Source organism: Alnus glutinosa, chromosome 6, assembly GCF_958979055.1.
Source record: "Alnus glutinosa chromosome 6, dhAlnGlut1.1, whole genome shotgun sequence".
NCBI lineage: Eukaryota > Viridiplantae > Streptophyta > Magnoliopsida > Fagales > Betulaceae > Alnus > Alnus glutinosa.
This window is the reverse complement of record NC_084891.1, coordinates 5828558-5846497: the sequence shown is the minus strand read 5'-3', so window position 1 is coordinate 5846497 and position 17940 is coordinate 5828558. Positions and strand designations below refer to the sequence as shown.

The window sequence follows — 17940 nt, the reverse complement described above, 5'->3', positions numbered from 1 at the left end:
ATAAGACGTCTCTCATCAAAATTCATCAAGCTTACCTCTTTTCTTTTGTATATAACCTTAATTTCTCAATCAGTAATAGCATACTTCCAAATTCCCATGTTTGTCTCGTGGCTTTTTGTGTGTTTTCAGGGGGTTGAATTTCCTTCCATCTTTCGTGACTGATGTTATTATCCTGGGGAGGCCTATTTTGAGATATTGGAGTTTGATTAGGTCAATTTAATAGTAACTTTTTGTGTTTCATTAGATCTAAAGCTTTTGGCATATTGGTTTGGTATTAACATTTTACATCAAAGCAGACACTGCATCACGTGTTTGAATCTCGATGGGGACTACCTATGAAATAGGCTACTTGGTGCAAGAGTGAAGCCATCATGAAAATAAAAAGGATTACCAGATTCATAGCGAAAGCCACCATAAAGTAAGCTGCTATAGAAGTTAGTACGCAAGCAGAGTATATGCGGTAGATTGAGTCAATTTAGTATAGAATAAGTTTTAAGGACCTAATCTTCGCTCTTAGCATATAATTTAAGCACCTAACATTGTTATGATCTTAGTAGCGCTAGAACTTTTGGCATATTACTTAGGAATTTAACATTTTGTATTAGAGTAAGCATTGCATTACATGTTCGAATCTTGGAGGAGGCAATCCATATAAAAGACCACCTAGCGCCTTAGTGAAGCCACCACAAAAGTTAAAGGGTTACCAGATCCAGAGTAAAAGCCGCTATAGAGTGAGCTATCATGAATGTTATCAAAGAAGCGCTGTGAATTGCTATAATCCTAGTGGGTCCCAAATTTGGGGTACAAATGCTAGATTAGGCTAGCCTAGTTAGTTGGGAAGCTTTTGAGATATTGTTTAGGTACCTAATAGTTAGGGATATAAATCCAGAGCCGGTTCCTGGTTATTGGCTAAAACCAGGAACTGACTTTGGGTCCCCGGTTATTAAAAATTAGTAACGGGCTCCGGTTACCCCGGGTGTACCCGAATATTCGGACTAGGTACCCAAAAAAAAAAAAAAAAATTGTCCAAGTAACCAAACGAAACCAAAAAGAAAAAATACAACCAGATTGAATCAAACAACGCATGCAAACATATACTTTGGATCTATACATAAAAAAAGAAAAAGAAAAAAAACCTAGAACCCAAACGTGTACTATGCAGCCCCATGAGCCAGAGCAGCAGCTACCACTGCTAGTGAACTTGAACGTGGAGCAAGAAGAGACAGCCAACAACTCGGCCGAGAAGGTCCTGATCATCGGCATCAATGAAGACAAGGCCCAAAGATTCGACTCTATCGGCGGCTTGCCGTTGTTCTCTTGGAAGAAGTTGTGGTGGCTCTTTATTGGCCGGAGTTCCTGATGAGCATAGTGTTATTGGACCCCGGGAACCTGGAGGGCGATCTCTAGGCGGGCGCGATCGCTAGGTACTCATTGCTGTGGCTACTGATGTGAGGTGGGAAGGGAAATCTGAGATTTGAGAGTGAGGCGAGGCATATTGGCTGGCGGAAGGGAAAAAATAGAAAAAAAGAAGAAAAAACTAGAGGAGTCTAGAAGAGTAGAAGTGATCCAAGTGAAAACCTAAGGCTAGGTGGCTAACCGGGTAGAATCGCATGAGTGAGGGCCTCTAGGCCTGAGGCGAGGCACAAGGCTGGCAAGTGGAGGCTCATTCAAGTCTCAAGAATAACATATATATACCCGGAGCCGGTTACCTGGTTATAACTGGGTTTTTAATAATCTAATAACCGACTCCGGCTCCGGGTGCCTGGTTACCCGGAGCCGGTTGGTGCCCGGTTAAGGTTTACCGTTCGGATTTACACTCATACTAATAGTGACACTTGTCACTCTTTTTGGTCTATCATCTCTCCCACCGCATACTCATAGTTAGAGTATGTACGAAATAAGAGCTATGAGAGAGAGAGAGAGAGAGAGGAGCATGTGAAAAATAGTAATGACCAGGTTTTTGATGGCTCATTGAGCAAATGGTTAAAAAAAAGATCAAACAAGAGCTCCTTCATTCTTTGTTAAAAGAGCTATTTTAGTAGCTTCAGTATCCAAAAGAGCAGTTCACAGATAATTTTGGCAGCTTTACCAACTTCAAGCAATCTATAATTTGATTGGTCGTTAATCAGAGCGTAATATGAAGTCGCATACATATGCAGAGATATAAACAAAAATGTAGGGTTGCTGAATTCTGTGTAAAGAGGGATGGGAAGAATCTTATCGTTTATTGCAATTTATTTATTTCGGAATAAGCAGCAGAAATATTATGCCATAATAAATAATATAGCCACAACTTCAGAAATAAAAGAAAAATTACAGAGCTACAAAGCGCCGAAAAAAAAAAGAAAAGAAAAAAGAAGAAGAGGAAAGAAAAGGATTAAGTGGCAATACCAATTACTTGACCTCTTTCTTGATTCAATAGGTAAGCATTCAAATTAATTGCATGCTGACACTTGGAAGTAATGCTTCTAGATAGAACTTTGGCACCGAAGCTTCTCATTCTTTGCACATTCCTCCTGGAAATTCAAAGATTTGATTAAGTCATGCCAGCCCCTCTAAGGTTTCAAAATATACTAGGTCTTAGGTTCTTTAGTATTAGAAGTAACCTGTAGACTTAACCTTTTCACCAGCTCCTTCCAAATCAACACCAGGAAAATTAAAAATAAGAGCAAAAGAGCAAAAGTTTCTTTAACCTATCATAACTGTTCGATGTTGCAAATAGAACAAGGACTAATTGCTGCATAATTATTAGACTGCTTGCCTGAAAAGCTTTTAAGAGCGTGTAGCAGTGTCTTTGCTCTGCAACTGCTGCAGCATATCGCTGTTTGAGCGCGTCACAAACCTTCTGCTCTTCTTGAAGCCCAAGTTGCACCTTTCCTTGTTTCTAAAAAATGGATGCTTGGGTAAGAACTCCAAATTATCGAAAGCAATTCAATAGACAAGTATGAACATAAGTTTGATTTTTGCTTCTTTTAATTCTTCTCATCTGAGTTGTTTTCTAAAGATCACATTCATATATATTCAGGCCCAATTAATATCCTTCCCCACCCCCGCACTCCCCACCTCTTTCAAAAAAAAAAAAAAAATACTCCAACGGCCATTATTTGAGCAACAGATCCCAATTAGAAAGAATTTTTCTCACTAAAATATTTTATTATCAGTTCAAATATAAGTCCACTCATGTAGTGGAGGTAGAAGAACGTAGTTACAAAATTTAGAATTACAGGAAAAGAGGAAAATTAGAGAGCAAAAATATACGTCATCTCTGGAAACAGAAATAAGTTAATATTTCTTTAAGATTTGGCAAAAACAAATCAATGATCCTCAAAACTAACCACAACAAACATCAAACTGAAGTAAATTTCTTCTTCATGACAAGCATAGGAAACCTTTTGGTGTGATTGTTTCCTTCATATCCCAAACAGAAAATACAAAGACACTTTAATGATACTTTGGATATTTGACGACCTACTTGGTCTGTTAATTAAATTATCAAGCATGTGGTTCCATCATATCTGCCCAAGAAGTGACAATTACCTGTTGACTGCTCTTCACAATTCCCTCCATGGAATCAATAAGTTTCGTGCGACCAGCAGTGCTAGTAATGGCATCTTGGAACTGTATGGAGTCACATGTAAAAGGAGACAGTAGTGAGAATTAAGCAGTCACGGAAAGGGCTGTAACCCTCCGCACATAATTAAATTACCAAAAAAAAGTAGCATACTTCATACCACAGTTCAGGATATTCTAGATAGATGTGTTATTTGACTATAAATGGTTCTCATCCTTCAGAGACTACGAGTGTAATAGGAGCATCCGTCGACAAAAGGATCACCCTAAGATGATCATCTCATGGCTATTGAGAACGAATCAAATCAGATAGTTCTGTTTCTCAATTTTTCTGACTTGCTCATACGGAACCAAGGTCGAAAAGATTGAGAAAAATAGGTCATTCACAACCACTGGGCTAGACTGCTGATCTTCTGGAGTAGTCTTAGCCTGGGAAACATAATGTAATCGCCGCCGTGTGATGAGAGGTGCCTTAGCCTAACATATTAACATCCCGTCCTTTTGAGTCGTAAGCAATGTTCCTTCGCTTTGTGAAAGTGATTTTACTTTTATCTTCTTAATGGAATAAGAATAAATAACTGGGCAAAGGCCCTTTTAGAAAGAAGGGAAGGGGCAGTGTATGAGAAATCAAATTATACATAAATGATAGAAGCCTCCAGGGGGACCCTACGAGAATTTAGAAATCCGATACTTTGATAGAGAAAGGTATCCAGAATGGCATGATTTTGAATATCGATTCATTAGTAAAAAACCTTCTCCTACCGAAACAAGAACTTTATGTGAGAGTCGAAGCCCCAAACGGCGAATTGGTAGAACAAGTTTTTGTTGAGTCCACAAAGCAGAACTTATAACAAATGACCCATGCACTTATGTAGCATTGACCGCATTTTTATTTTCTTGGACAGCTAAGACTAAGTATCTTAAGTCTGAAACCCAGCCAAGATTTCACACCAAATATATGGGCTGGCAATTTTTCTGAGCTTTTACAAACCAAGTTGGTGGTGTATCGTGTTAGGTCATATGGTTAGTTGCATTACACATCAAATTAAGATACCTGGAATTGCTTAAATTTTAAAAAAGTGTCCAAATCTTCTTGTTTTTTTTTAAAAAAAATTAATAATAATTTATTAGAAGAAGAGGCAAAGTTCTTGTATACGAAAAGTATACAAGAGATACAATCACCCTAATGATGAAGTCCAAATCTTGTTTCGGGGCTGGGGGTTTACTGTTTACAAGAAGGCGAGGACTAAATCTCTTTAGATGAACTTGTCCGACCTGCACATTTCAACACCATTGATCTGGGGTCACAGTCTCATTGCTAGTCAAGTGACTTAATCTTGTAATCCAATTCAAATGTAGAAAGTAGGCACTCAAATGTCATTAAAAGCACGCGCAGGCGCACCTAAAGTGCAAAATGTTGGAGGAACAGAGCAAATTTGAACAATTACTAACCTAAAACAACACACACACACACAGAGAGAGAGAGAGAGAGAGAGAATTTTTCGTAGGATATGGAATATGTACATATGTCTTATTTGACCCATACCTGTGAACTTTTTTGATGAATAATAATAATTTTATTGAAAGAAAAGGGCAAAGCCCTCGTACACGAACCCATACCTGTGAATTTATTGAATTCAACAACGATATTTCCTTCAGCATCAATTCTTTTATCTGCAAAAGGGCATTATAGGTGCCATAATATTTACGAGTTTGTCGATGTTTTTCCTACAAATTAGCAAAATTCGAGTATAAAGTTCTATAAGAGACAATGAAAACATATATGATAATACAGATTCAGGGAAAAAGGAAAAAAAACAAAAAAAAGGAAAAAAAAGAAGACGAGAAAAAAGCAGTTCAATTAAAAAAGAAAAAAACATTCTTAAACCTGGATATGGACATACAGTTCAGAAAATCGGCGTTCATACCTGAAATATATTCATCAAGAAAGCAAGTAGAATATATATAAAAAAGTGATTATTTTAAAACATTTTGTCTATAACATGAGATATGAATCTGAAAAGGGGCTAAAATAAAATCTGATGCAGATAAGTGATGTGGATAATTAGATTTGCAGTACTTGAAGGACCTATTACATTAATATGAACATGTTCAGAAATAAGTGCAACCAAAATGAGGATGGTAAGACAGATGAGTGGCAGTGCAAGAAAGGACAGAATGAGAAACAAGCGAAAAGATGTCACTAGAAGTTAAAATCACGGTTTGATTATGATGAGTTTAAGAAGTCTCTAAATTTTAAAGTCTTTTTCACAAAGGAAATAGCAAACACATAAGAGAAAATCAGAGATACAATCATATAAGTGCCTTTTTCCATAAAGAAACCAGAGTTATCAAGATTGCAACCAGTTACCATATTTGTATTTACCAAGAAATTCTAGAAGCACGAACAATTGCAAATAATTCCCTATAACAAGACATGGTTCTCTGAATCCTATTCCAAATGAAGACCAATATTTGCCTACTTCGTAGTTGAGATTAACTCCCCAACTTTTCAAAAATGTCATCATGACAGAAAATGAATAATGGACTGAACCCCAAACGATTTATGCTGTGTAAAGATAATACCCGTGGCACCCTATTAATGAAAAGCCCCACGATCTAAACTGATGAATAATAAGAGAAAAGAAATTTATCAGGGGGGGTAACCACCACTTTGTTTATTACTGTTGAATGTTTCAACTAATTATTTAGATATTTGTCACCATAATCGAAATGAATTTCAATGCAAGACGACTCCAATCACTTGAAAGAGAGGATTTGGTGAGTGAAAGCCTCTGCTTTAGTTGAAAACTAAAAACCGCTGTTAGTTAAATGTTCTTAGGTTCATCAGACTCTTAGTAGCACTAAATTAAACCTAATTCTTGTAAATGTCAAACTCCAAATAAGTTTGAAAACACCTCGATGTACTAGAAACCTACAATTTTTAAGGAGTAATAAAATGCTGTAAAGCAAAGTGAAAATGAAAGTCAGGAAAAAAGAACATACTGGATGAGTTCCGACTGGGATGGTACATCATCGAGCTGCCGCTTTACTGCTAGAATTTGCCTACATCTAGCTGCAAGTTCCTGCAAAAAGTATACAGCAAGTAATGTTTATTAGTAATCCATGTAAAACAAAATGTGTCTTTTTTTTTTTTTTTTTTTTTCTTTTTTTTTTTTTCTGTGCCACAGCTAAGTAACATCAGGTGGATTTCTGACAAAAGAGAAGTAGATAATATGAAGCAAAAGAGTAAAATCTTTTTTTTTTTTTTTTTTTCAACTTACCTTGACTGCCAAAACTAAAGGAACAGAATAATACATAAACAAAATCTAGATGAAAAGCACTTACCAAAAAAATCTAGATGAAAAGCTTAGTTTTGAAAGGGTCTAAATTGAACAGGCAGTCTTCTTTAACAGGACATAATTGTATGGGAAAACCTCACTTTACTTAATACATTGAGAAACAGAATGTTATTACCAAAACAAAATGATAAAATAAAAATTCAAATAGAGGGTGATGCTGGAATTATCATAGAAGTTGCTAGGAAAAGAGAAAATTAATTGAAAATTTCAAACTTCAGCAATTTTCTAGAAATACTATATGTAAGCTTTTTTGATAGGTAAATACTATATGTAAGTTTCAGATAAGAAAAACTCATGCTTATAGGAAAATAAATGAAGCAGCTTGGCTCAATTAGTTCGCTAGTATAAAAGATCTATTATGTAATACCACCAATTCCATGGGATCTCACACATATTGTTTGTGATGATGTTCCCAGTGGAATGTGCCCGAGGTTGTGCCTTAACATTCGTCAACAACAAAAGGAAAAATACAAAAATAAAAATATGAGCCCTCTTAACTAAACATTTTACCTTTTTTGCTGAATTCAGTCTCTCCAGTGACTCGATAAAGGAATGATTTAGAATATGAGAGATACTCTTGCTATCACAGCCATTTGCTATCCTTCCCTCCAATTCAATAACATCAGTTTGCAGTTCTGACCGTTTTACACTACAATTAGACTGGAACTCAGATTCTTGCCTTTCCAGATTCTGAACAAAGCTTCCAATAATGAGCATCAACCACCAAATGAAATAAATAAATGAGACAAGATTAATGAATAAGGATACTAAGTAAGATTACATTAAGAATCTCTCTTGTCAACTGACAAGGTGATTGATACAAAAAACTATCACATGCAAGTTTTGCTCTTCAAGCCCAAACGGCTACTCTGAGTAACACTACCAACCAATGAGTTTAATTCATACTTCACAAACGGTAAAATAATGCATGAAAGACAACAAAGTTTTCCTAAAGATGATCAAATTCTCATCTATCTATTTTCCAACAAAACAAAATTATCACTTCCCTGATCTATATAATTTTATAAAACAAAATTGTGGCCTGTACTATATATTAATATTGCTGTTGAAATCCAGTTTAATCCCCCTACAATGGTCACAATAGGTGAAGCGAAGGGGAAACGATAGAGAGTGAACCTTCCCCTTAGAGATGGTTCCAGACCATTTAAAATTTGTTACATGGCAAAGTAAATAAAAAATAATAATAATGTACCATGTTCTGCTAGCAAGTCAAGATATTATTTTGGTGGCGACCAGCAGAAGAAGAATGGACCACATAGAGAACATAACGAGTGAAACACCCAAACGCTTCAAAAGATCAACTTCTAAACTGAATAATTTTCTGAAAATATCATGTAATAGTTACTAATACTTTTTACTTATAAAAAAAAAGTAATAGTTACTAATACTTAGTTTCATTACCTCCTTACTTGTTTCTTAGTATTTTTTTAACTCTTTGATGCTTTATATTTTAATGAACTAAATGAGATGTTATGGTGAAAAAAATCCCTAATTTCTATCAGAACTCTTTGAAACTCTAAAGCTCATGGGACCCAAATCCCTAATGTGTCTACAAGATAATTCTTTTCAAATCTTGAATAAGTAAATGCATGGATAAATTACACTTCACCCCCCTCCCTTCCCCTCCCCAAAAAAATAAAATCATCACCCTATTTGCAGTTTCACCTCCAAACTACAACTCACTACAACTCGGGCCTACAAACAACCAAAATGTTTCAAGTTACCCACTATGTTAGATTTGGTCGTTAGTTTTGGATGGAAAACGCTACACGTGACTAGCCATGCACTGGATTTGTTCGCGCTGCTCAAATTACCCCTATTTTGGAGGCATCAATTATGAAATTACCATCGCGTCAGTGCTTTAGAGCATTAAAAAAAAAAAAAAAAATGAAAAAAGAAAGAAAAAGAGGAACAAGGGGGTGGCGCCAGCCCCTTGTCAGTGGCAATGGCTCACAGCCACCTCCTACTGTAAGAGATGGGGGTGGCCAAAGTGTCGGCTTCCTTTTATTTTATTTTATTTTTTCTATTAATAAACGATGTGTTTCCATACAAAACAGGGCAAATTAGTCACTCTGAAATATCTCAAAAACACGAGCCAAATGTGATATTTTTCATCCAAAAGAATGGTCAAATTTGACACGAGGCAACTTGAAACATTTGGTAGTTTATAGGTCCAAGTTGCAGTGAGTCGTAGTTCGGAGGTGTAAGTGCAATTACGATGATAGTTTTTTCTTCTTTTTTTTTTTGGGGGGGGGGGGGGGGGGGGCCGGGGGAGGGGGGACAAAATATTATTTACCCTATATATATATATATATAATATGTATTTATACACACATAAAACCTATGTATATACAAATGTACATACACACAACGTAAATACACATAATTTTGATGCATTACTAGGGATAGATCACTGAAAGGGACCTCATGGTTCTTCAATTAAATCCTTGGCTTAAGACAGATCAATCACAATCTCATTGGCCAAATATATTTCTTACGTTGCATTAGACTTCAAGAAACAAGATCTGGTATTCAGGATTTTATGGTAGCATTCATTCCTTTTGTGTTAACTATGATGAAATTTTTTGTAATCCTCAGTATGTTACATATAGGAGAAACTACAAACATTGACTTGGAGCTCTCATACCAATGTCTTTGATTTCAGTAGAGAGGGGGGGGGGGGGGGGGAGATGGTGATTGGGGATTAGGCTTCTCTGAAGTTTGTGGCAGAAACTGCACATGGAGCCCAGTTCTTGTGATGGCTTCTTTCAGATGCGTGTAAATAGCAAAAATCACATGAATTAAGATATCTGAATACACTCACAGATCAGAAAGACAGCACACCTTTAACGACTGCATTAGTGATGTCAATTTCTGCACGGCAATATTAGCGCCCTCCTTATCTATTGTCTCTCGTAAAAGTTTGAGTTTGTTCATAACATTTAGCTCTCGTCGATTCTGGAGCACAGCAAAGAAAGAACATGAGAAAGGTAAAAATGCCTAGACTTTAGTAAATCAGACCAATCCAACTACCAAAAACCTATTTAAAAATAATGCCCCTGAAGAACATCGATTAAACAGGAAAGCCAAGAAATCATGTTCCCTGAAAATTCAGAAAACCAAAAACACAAACTTGCTACATGAGCCTCAACTAGAACTAGCTCTTCGACAACATAGCACATCTCACTAACCAATTCACCCAATTGCCAATCGACATCTTTATCGAAGTTCCTGCATTGTCCAATTCCACCTCAAGTCAGCTCACATCCCTGAAAAACTTAAGCTTGTGACCTTAAGTTTGCAACTCGTTTGAATTAATTTGATTTCATCAAGTTTTCATTAAAATCCCAGAACCAAATCAATGCCCCTTCCCATTTGAGAGAGGCGTGCAAGTGGCATTGAAACCAAACAAACAGAAAATGAGAGAAAAAGCTGATTTATGCCAGTTCTCAAATTATGACATTGTAAGCCAGCTCGCCTTTTAATCTCTAGAGTTCATAAAACCCTTACGAGGACCACAACAGTTTCTATTGCATAAAATCCAATTTCAATAGCACTTCAAAATCAATCTCCAATTTCAAAAGCGTTATGTTAAAACTAGTTAGATACCTCATCATCGCCACTATGATCTTGCACAGTCCGAATACGATTAACAAGCCACTGTACAACAGGGAAAATGGCTTTGCAGTCTAGGGTTTCAATTTGAGAAGCTTCAAGAAGGTGAGGGCAACCGATCAATCTTAGACCTTCTTCAATGCGCTTTTCAACCTCACTGCACTCCATAATACAACAACGTCAACTATCGAAGAGCAAATCGAATTTTGAATTAGATTCGGAAATTATTCAAGGCGTTGATTGCAATCATATCGGAGAGAGTTACGTGCATTTCCTCCCGGCGTGTTAGGGTTCCGTCGCGAACGACGTCGTTGACGGCGGAGATGCACCAGGCGAGGCCGCCGGAGAGCTTATCGGAGGCCGAAACATCGGTTTTTGGGGCCTCGACGTAACCGACCGAGAGGAGAAGATCCAAAATCGGGCCGAGAGAACTCGATGATTCGGACTCGGACTGGGAGTCAGGCTCGGCCATGTCGTTTTGACTCGCTCAGCGAGAGGTGTTTCGAGTTCAAAATAAAGAGAGCGATGATTCTTTCAAAAAATAATAAATTAAATTAAATTAAGGATGCTTTGTTAAAAACAATGCAAAAAAATAGAATAAACTTTTCTACGAATTGGATGGAATAAAATTTTACTAATTCAATCTATTAAATTGATGAATTTTACATATATTTATAATGAAGAAAAAAAATACTAAAAAAATTATAATTTTATCTTGACGTGACATTTCAACTAATTTTTAATTTTTTTTTATATAAAAAATTAAAAAAATAATTATGAGATAAAACTATAATTTGTAGGATTTCTCATTTTAAATAAAATTAACAAAGTATAGATCCATCCTTAAAACATGTTATTCTTATTGTTGTCCACTTCACAATTTGTCCTCAATTTTTCTTATTTTCCCTTTCTCTTGGATTGTCCAGCAAATTCCTTTTTTTTTTTTTTTTTTTTTCCTAAGCACCAGCAAAATTCTTTTGTTTGTAAAGGATATTCCTTAATCTATTTTTTACGTCAACAATATAATGGTACGAAGTATAAACACCTGGTATATTCAAATATATTTTTAACCACTTAATCAATAGCATTTCCCCCCAAAAAAAAAAAAGAAAAAAAAAAGAAAAAAAAAAGAAGCCCTACTGAATCAATAGCATTGTTAGTGAACCTTGTCTTACATTTGTTGTTAATGAATCAAATAACTTACATGAACTATGTCTTGTACAGTTGTATGCATGCATGTTACTTTCTTTGTTAATATATATATATATATATATATATATATATATATATATATATATATATATATATATATATATATATATATATATATATATATATATTTTTTGTTTGAAAAATAATTTTGATGTGACGTAAAGATAAAAACTGTTCTTGTGTTTGAGTTGATTGTTAATATTTTTGTTTGAGAAGAAAAAACAAAAGACAAAAAAATAAACTTTAACAAACGGTGTCGACCTATGTTTGGTAAGGTTTGCAGTTGAGGTCTAAAAAACTAGCCTAAGCAAGCTCCTGCTTGTAATTGTGTGACACTCGTGGAGACTAACATGTGAAAGGAATCATAGTAAAAGGTGTAGTACCCAAATAGTTCATTTTCATTATAATTCAACACCTATATCCATAATTTTGTCCATTCTTGTGCAATGTCAAAGCATAAAACTTCTCCCTACCTAAAAACAACACTGAAATCCAACCGATATGCAGCACCATCAGTGATGAAGGTGCAAAATAGAGGTTAAATATTATATATATATATATATATATATATATATAGGTTAAATGTTACAAACCAAACCAAAAGCTCGAGCAGCAGAAAATATATTATGCAAAATAGAGTACATAATGTTACAAGCAGTCCACGGGAAGGGGCCATTACCCTGTTAAAACAGCATTAAAGAATTCTCCAACTTAAAACAGCAAATGATATTAGAACAACAGGCAAACAACAATATTACAAGGTTAGTTTCAGGGGTAACATGGAGGCCATGAACTCCACAAGGAAAAATACAGCTGTGAGCAGATCAAGCGATCAAAACGACCCAAACTACACGCATTTGATCAACAGTGAAGAAAAACTAATCCCGTGTTGCAAGCGTAGTTACTTAGAGATGATCGAATCACTTCCACAACTTTACGAACTTGTCGTGACTAGCGGAAGCAACCAAACCCATCACTGTTGACACAGCCAACCCAGCGATAAGCCCTTCATGAGCTGACAGAGTCATTGTCTTGTTCGCAGTCATGTTCCAAAGCTCCAAAGACTGCAACAGCAAGTGAAAAGTGAAACTCTAACTAGCAATATATAATTGACATGCCCATTGATCCAGGCAGTGAATAAGGTAGAATTGAAAGCGGACCAGCCAGAAGTATAAACCATAAATCAAAAGGTTCAACTATATCTTTAAAATTCAACAGAACAAAAGAAGCATACAAACTCGATAAGAAATGGGTAAAAAAAATGAGATAATTGCTTTGCCTACATATCCATCACTTATTTCCAAAAAACTTCACCACCCAAATAAGAGAAAATCAATTGAGTTTGAAGTTTGTATTATCCTAATACTTATACCCTGTACTTATTTCCAAAAAACTTCACCACCCAAATAAGAGAAAATCAATTGAGTTTGAAGTTTGTATTATCCTAATACTTATACCCTGTATTTTCCCAAAAAGACCTTATAAATTAGGACTTCCTAAAACTTTATTTGCAACTCAGCTGGATTGGAGAGAATACACCCAGAAGATGATAAACCAACGTATACGCTTCTCTCTCTTTCTTGCTCTTGCCCTTCTACCCATCCATCGGCATGGTAGATGCATGCCGACGGAGCTTTTCTCTTTCTGTGTCATTTTGGCTCAGGGTCGGTTGAAGTCTAAGGTGGTTGGTTGGTTGGTTGGTTGTCTGTGATAGGATTCTTAAGTTGGTTTTGAGTTGAGGCCAAAACTTTTAAGCTTTCAGTTGCAGAAGGGGCTTCAGGCTTTTTTCTGGTTGAAATAAGCCAAGGGGTGGCTCAAGTAGTGTATATGGGCGAGGTGAATATGGTCTGGTGGTTGTCTGTTGTGGGATAAATTGGTCCAGGGAGTAGTGGTGTCCGAGTTTGTTAAATCGTCGAGGGATGGCAACAAGGTTTTTTAAGCTCAGCAATGTTTGAACAAGTCTGCTCGCTATCAGGCAGTAACAGAGTACAAAAGTGGTGGCCAGCGAGGGCTCATCGTATCCCCAGAGGGCTGTGAAGGCTAGGGCAGTAGAGGATGTGCTACCGAGTTGAGGAAAAGAGGTGGGTTTTCTGGAAAATCTAGGGGAGCAAAGCTCCTTTTTCATGGTGGGTCAATGATGCGCCGCAGCTGTATGATGTGGGTGGTTCTATGTTGGTGTCTATAGGGAAGATGCGAAAGGAAGGTGTGCTGAGTAAGTCCTACACTGAGGCTGTTGGGAGGGCAGGATTGCAACAGAGGGGGTCCAGGGAACAAAGGCGTTTCTGGGTCAACAGGGGAGCTATACAGTGAACGCCTCGTCCAGCCAAGAGGGCCATGCCCCTGACAGCTGGTGCCGTACCCATCCTCATACACAAGGACAACGCCTAGGGTGTTAACAAAATGGACGTTCCCTTTATTCCTGCTACAGTAGGACATGTGGTAGTTAGGGAATTAAACAGAATTTAGTGGGGGCCGTTCGTATAATCAGAAGACAGCTGGAGGTTCTTTTAGAGGAAGTGGACTCTAGCAAAGGCGGATGTGAGCCAGTGTTCAAAAGGGCCACCAGAGTTTTATGAAGTGGACCAGGCCAAAAAAGAAAAGCCAGACAAAAGGTGTGAACCCACCTCATTTGTGCAGATGTGGAGAGGGCTTTTGTTAAGGTGGATAACGGCCCAGGTTTGAAGTAGGCCCAACTCGCTAACTTAGCAGCAGGTGCCCAAAGCCTAAATGCCTAGGAAGCCCATCAGCCTATTTCTAATACAAGTATGGAACGGTCCTTAGTTAAGGTGGACAATAATTTGAATTCGCAGCAGGCCTAGGCCCAGACTGCTATTTAAAAAGGCCCGAATACATGTCAGCTAGGGCTGACAATTTTTTGACACGGCCCACGAACCCAATACGAAATTAGCGGGTTAAGGTTTTGTATAATCGGGTTCGGGTTAATTCGAACCTGTTTAATAAACAGTTCAATCCCGGGTCAACCCGCTTAACCCATGAGTGACCTGTTTGACCCGTATAAGATTTGCAAAATCAGATTTTCTTTTTTCTTTTACAATAGAAAAACAAAACCTAAACCTAGAAGTAAAGTAAGCCATCATATACATAATATATGTTCCTTACAAATTTGTTAGTAGTGGAATCAATTTTGATATCATTTACTTAGTATTTGTTCAAATATTCCAGTTTATCTACTAGTTTATGGTGTAAAATGAACTGATTATGCATGAGTTGTGACTGTGTAAAAATAAATTTTTCCTCCAAGTGACATGTAAAGTCTAAGGAGACTGAGAAATTTTAGCTTTGGGCTTGATGTGTAAATTGAATACCTGATTTAATTTTTACTTGGGAGAACTTCACTTAAGGGTATCAAATTTTCACCATTTTTGAAAGAAGGTCTCACCCGTTTAACCATATGGGTCACGTTAGGATTGAACCTTAACGGGTTGACGAGTCAGTTGACAACACACACCAACCTAAATTGCCAGCCCTAATATTAAGTGTAAGTCAACTCATATTTTCCTCCCTAATTAAGCCATCGTTGAAACAAGTGAGTAAGATGTGTGTCCGGGAGTCCAATTATTTGGGGAAAGACCCAGGTTCCATAGCTGGTCATGTGGGTTTGAGCATCGACCAGTCTAGCGGTGTATTGGTGTCAACGCCGGCAATCATTAACGGCACGAGTAACCCAGCAAACCTTGGGGGAGGGCTGTTGCTCGCCGGAGTCCCTTCGAGTAAGGAAAAACTCATGGTTGCTCTTGTGCAACACTTTCCTCTCCCCTCTTCATCAGACATGGTTGGTGATGCGGTAGCTCTAGTCCATCTCAACACTGGGCTCCTAGAACACAAGTTGACGATGGTGGCAAAGTGTGCAGGTCAGGAGAGTTGGCAAGCTTTTTTTCGGTCAGTCAGGTCTAGTAAAATTATTGTTTTTGTCCCTATTTGTTTGAGAAAGGAAGTGATGAGAGCCAAGTCTTCGGCTGCTATGTCAGGAAAGTATTAGGCATTCGGTATGGGCCCTTTAGAAGTCGACTCAGCTCCTCCCAAGTTCTGAATGGGCGCTGGTTGTTAGTGGGGGAAAAAATTCCTTTACCTAATTTTTTTTCCCACTTCCTCACTTTCTTCTCTTGAGGTTTGGGGGGGCAGTATAGTACCAACAAAGAAAAGGGGGTTGTTTCCTATGAGATAGAGGGGAGTATCGAGGGTGTTGAGGATAGGAATGTCTCTGTTGTTGATGCAACTCCTTCCCGCTTGGATGTGGAAGTTTTTTTCTGGGGCGATCCATTAAATTCTTGCCCCCCATCCCCGTTAAAGACTCCTACAGGGACAAAATCTTCAACTTGGGTTTTACAAAAAGTGAAGGAAATCAGGCATTGTGTGAGAGTTTCATGTGAGGGATTCAAAGAGACATTTTTGGCCTTGCTAACTGCCGTCAAAGCGGGTCATTCTTAGAGTGAATTGGGCTCTAGCTCTAAGCCGGGTAATAAAAAAAATAGGGTTAAAAGGTTGTTTTGCTCTATCAACTATGATTTGAAAGGAGGTAGTACAAGTAAAGGTAAAGACAAGAAAAGGGCTTTGATTCGTTTTTTTTTTTTGATAAATAATGTCATATCATTAAAAAGAGTAGAGGGGCGTAACCGTAATACACATGAAGTATACAAAAGTGCCCAAAAAAAGAGGAAACAAAAGAGCAAGAATTTGAAAACTATGCAAACGTAACATGACTCAGGCTATGAAGCCTAAGGTATTATCTTGAAATGTGAGAGGGTTGAATGAAGTTGACAAACTACTAGGTTTCCTAGCGAAAGATCTGGAGTTGGTAGTGTAACTGCCATGAGGGACTTTTGTGATTTCATCTCTGATCAGGGTCTTATGGATTTTCCGCTTGCTGGAGGTTCTTATACGTGGTCGATTTCCTGTGATCCTCCTGTTTGGTCCAGAATTGATCGTTTTCTTGTCTCTCCTGATTGGGAAGATAGGTTTCCTGAGGCGTCTCAGAAGAGGCTTCCCCGCCTGTTCTCTGACCACTTTCCTATTATCCTCGATTGTGCTCACTCTTCTGCAAGAAGTAGGCCGTTCAAGTTTGAGAATATGTGGCTCAAGGTGGATGGTTTTGTGGGGTTGGTGAAACATTGGTGGGACTCATTTTCCTTTCATGGCTCTCTTAGCTTTGTGCTTGCTTGTAAATTAAAGGCCCTCAAGTCTAAGTTGAAAACGTGGAATGTAGAGGCCTTTGGTAATGTGGAGAGGAACAAGAGAAAGCTTCTTGAGGAGCTTCAGGCGATTGATATAGTGGAAGGTAGTAGGGCTTTGGTTGAGGGGGAACTTCAAAAGAAGCTGGAGGTTGTCAGTGAGTTAGAGATATGTTCTCTGTTGGAGGAGGTCTGCTGGAGGCAAAAGTCCAGGGTGACGTGGTTGAAAGAAGGAGATAAATGCACAAAATTCTTCCATTCCATTGCCAACTCAAATAGAAGGAATAACTCTATTGATTCCTTGTTGATTGGAGATTCCATTTCTTCTAATCCGGCAGAGATAGGGGAGCATGTGGTTCAGTTCTATCAAGATCTTTTCTCTGAGAAGCATAGTTGGAGGCCTCGGTTGGATGATCTTTCCTTTGATGCCATCTTAGAGTCAGAAGCAAGGTGGTTGGAGAGAGTCTTTGAGGAGGAGGAAGTTAGAAAGATTGTGTTTGCTTTTAATGGTGATAAAGCGCCGGGTCCGGATGGCTTCTCTATGGCTTTTTTCCAAGCTTGTTGGGAGGTGGTGCGCTTGGACATTATGGAGGTTTTTTCTGAGTTTCATGCTAGAGAAGTTTTTGAGAAGAGTTTGAATGCTTATTTTATTTCTCTTATTCCTAAGACTCCAGGAGCTTTGTCTCTCAAAGATTTCCGTCCCATTAATGGCTCACCATACGGCTTTTTCAGTAGCTCTCGAGGACTAAGGCAAGGAGACCCTTTGTCTCCCCTTTTGTTTGTGTTTGTTATGGAGGCGCTGAGTCGCATGATTACTGCGGCAGTGAGTGGGGGTGTGTTGGATGGTTTCAGAGTGGGTGATGCTTCTTTTTCCCATCTTTTGTTCGCTGATGACACATTGATTTTCTGTGATGCTAGCTCCTCAAAGATTCGGTCTTTGCGAGTCCTCTTGCTCTTATTCGAGGCTGTCT

General features: G+C 37.9%; 2 protein-coding genes across 13 annotated transcripts in view; both read right to left on the bottom strand.

The window, feature by feature from the left end:
- Positions 1-2217: 2217 nt before the first annotated feature.
- On the bottom strand, positions 2218-11097 carry LOC133871863 (uncharacterized). 7 transcript variants are annotated; one of them, XM_062309302.1, is made up of 12 exons: positions 10834-11097; positions 10563-10725; positions 10145-10184; positions 9778-9911; positions 7443-7632; positions 6577-6656; positions 5459-5498; positions 5191-5298; positions 3538-3618; positions 2762-2884; positions 2607-2633; positions 2218-2516 (listed from the first exon to the last, which is right to left on the bottom strand). In XM_062309302.1, exons 2-12 carry the CDS (start codon positions 10568-10570, stop codon positions 2469-2471), a joined length of 879 nt encoding a protein of 292 aa, XP_062165286.1. In that variant the 5' UTR covers positions 10571-10725; positions 10834-11097; the 3' UTR covers positions 2218-2468. The 7 variants fall into 7 exon arrangements, with proteins under 7 accessions (XP_062165286.1, XP_062165292.1, XP_062165288.1 ...); XM_062309308.1 differs by having other exon boundaries at positions 10145-10222; positions 10834-11096; XM_062309304.1 differs by having other exon boundaries at positions 7443-7622; positions 9798-9911; positions 10834-11093.
- A 1277-nt stretch (positions 11098-12374) lies between these two features.
- Positions 12375-17940, bottom strand: part of LOC133870474 (transcriptional corepressor LEUNIG) — a 36845-nt gene continuing 31279 nt past the window's right edge. For all 6 annotated transcript variants that reach the window (XM_062307607.1, XM_062307604.1, XM_062307608.1 and 3 more), the window contains exon 18: positions 12375-12844. In XM_062307607.1, coding sequence (XP_062163591.1) covers positions 12701-12844 — 144 coding nt within the window. In that variant the 3' untranslated portion in view covers positions 12375-12700. The remainder of the gene's footprint in view (positions 12845-17940) is intronic.

Excerpts from the sequence above, each read along its gene's own strand:
- LOC133871863 (XM_062309302.1), bottom strand. Across the intron at positions 7,633-9,777 it reads GTGTGCTGTCTTTCTGATCT|CTTTGTTCAGAATCTGGAAA; the intron begins GTGAGTGTATTC and ends CATTATTGGAAG. Across the intron at positions 5,499-6,576 it reads TCCCAGTCGGAACTCATCCA|GTATGAACGCCGATTTTCTG; the intron begins GTATGTTCTTTT and ends AATATATTTCAG.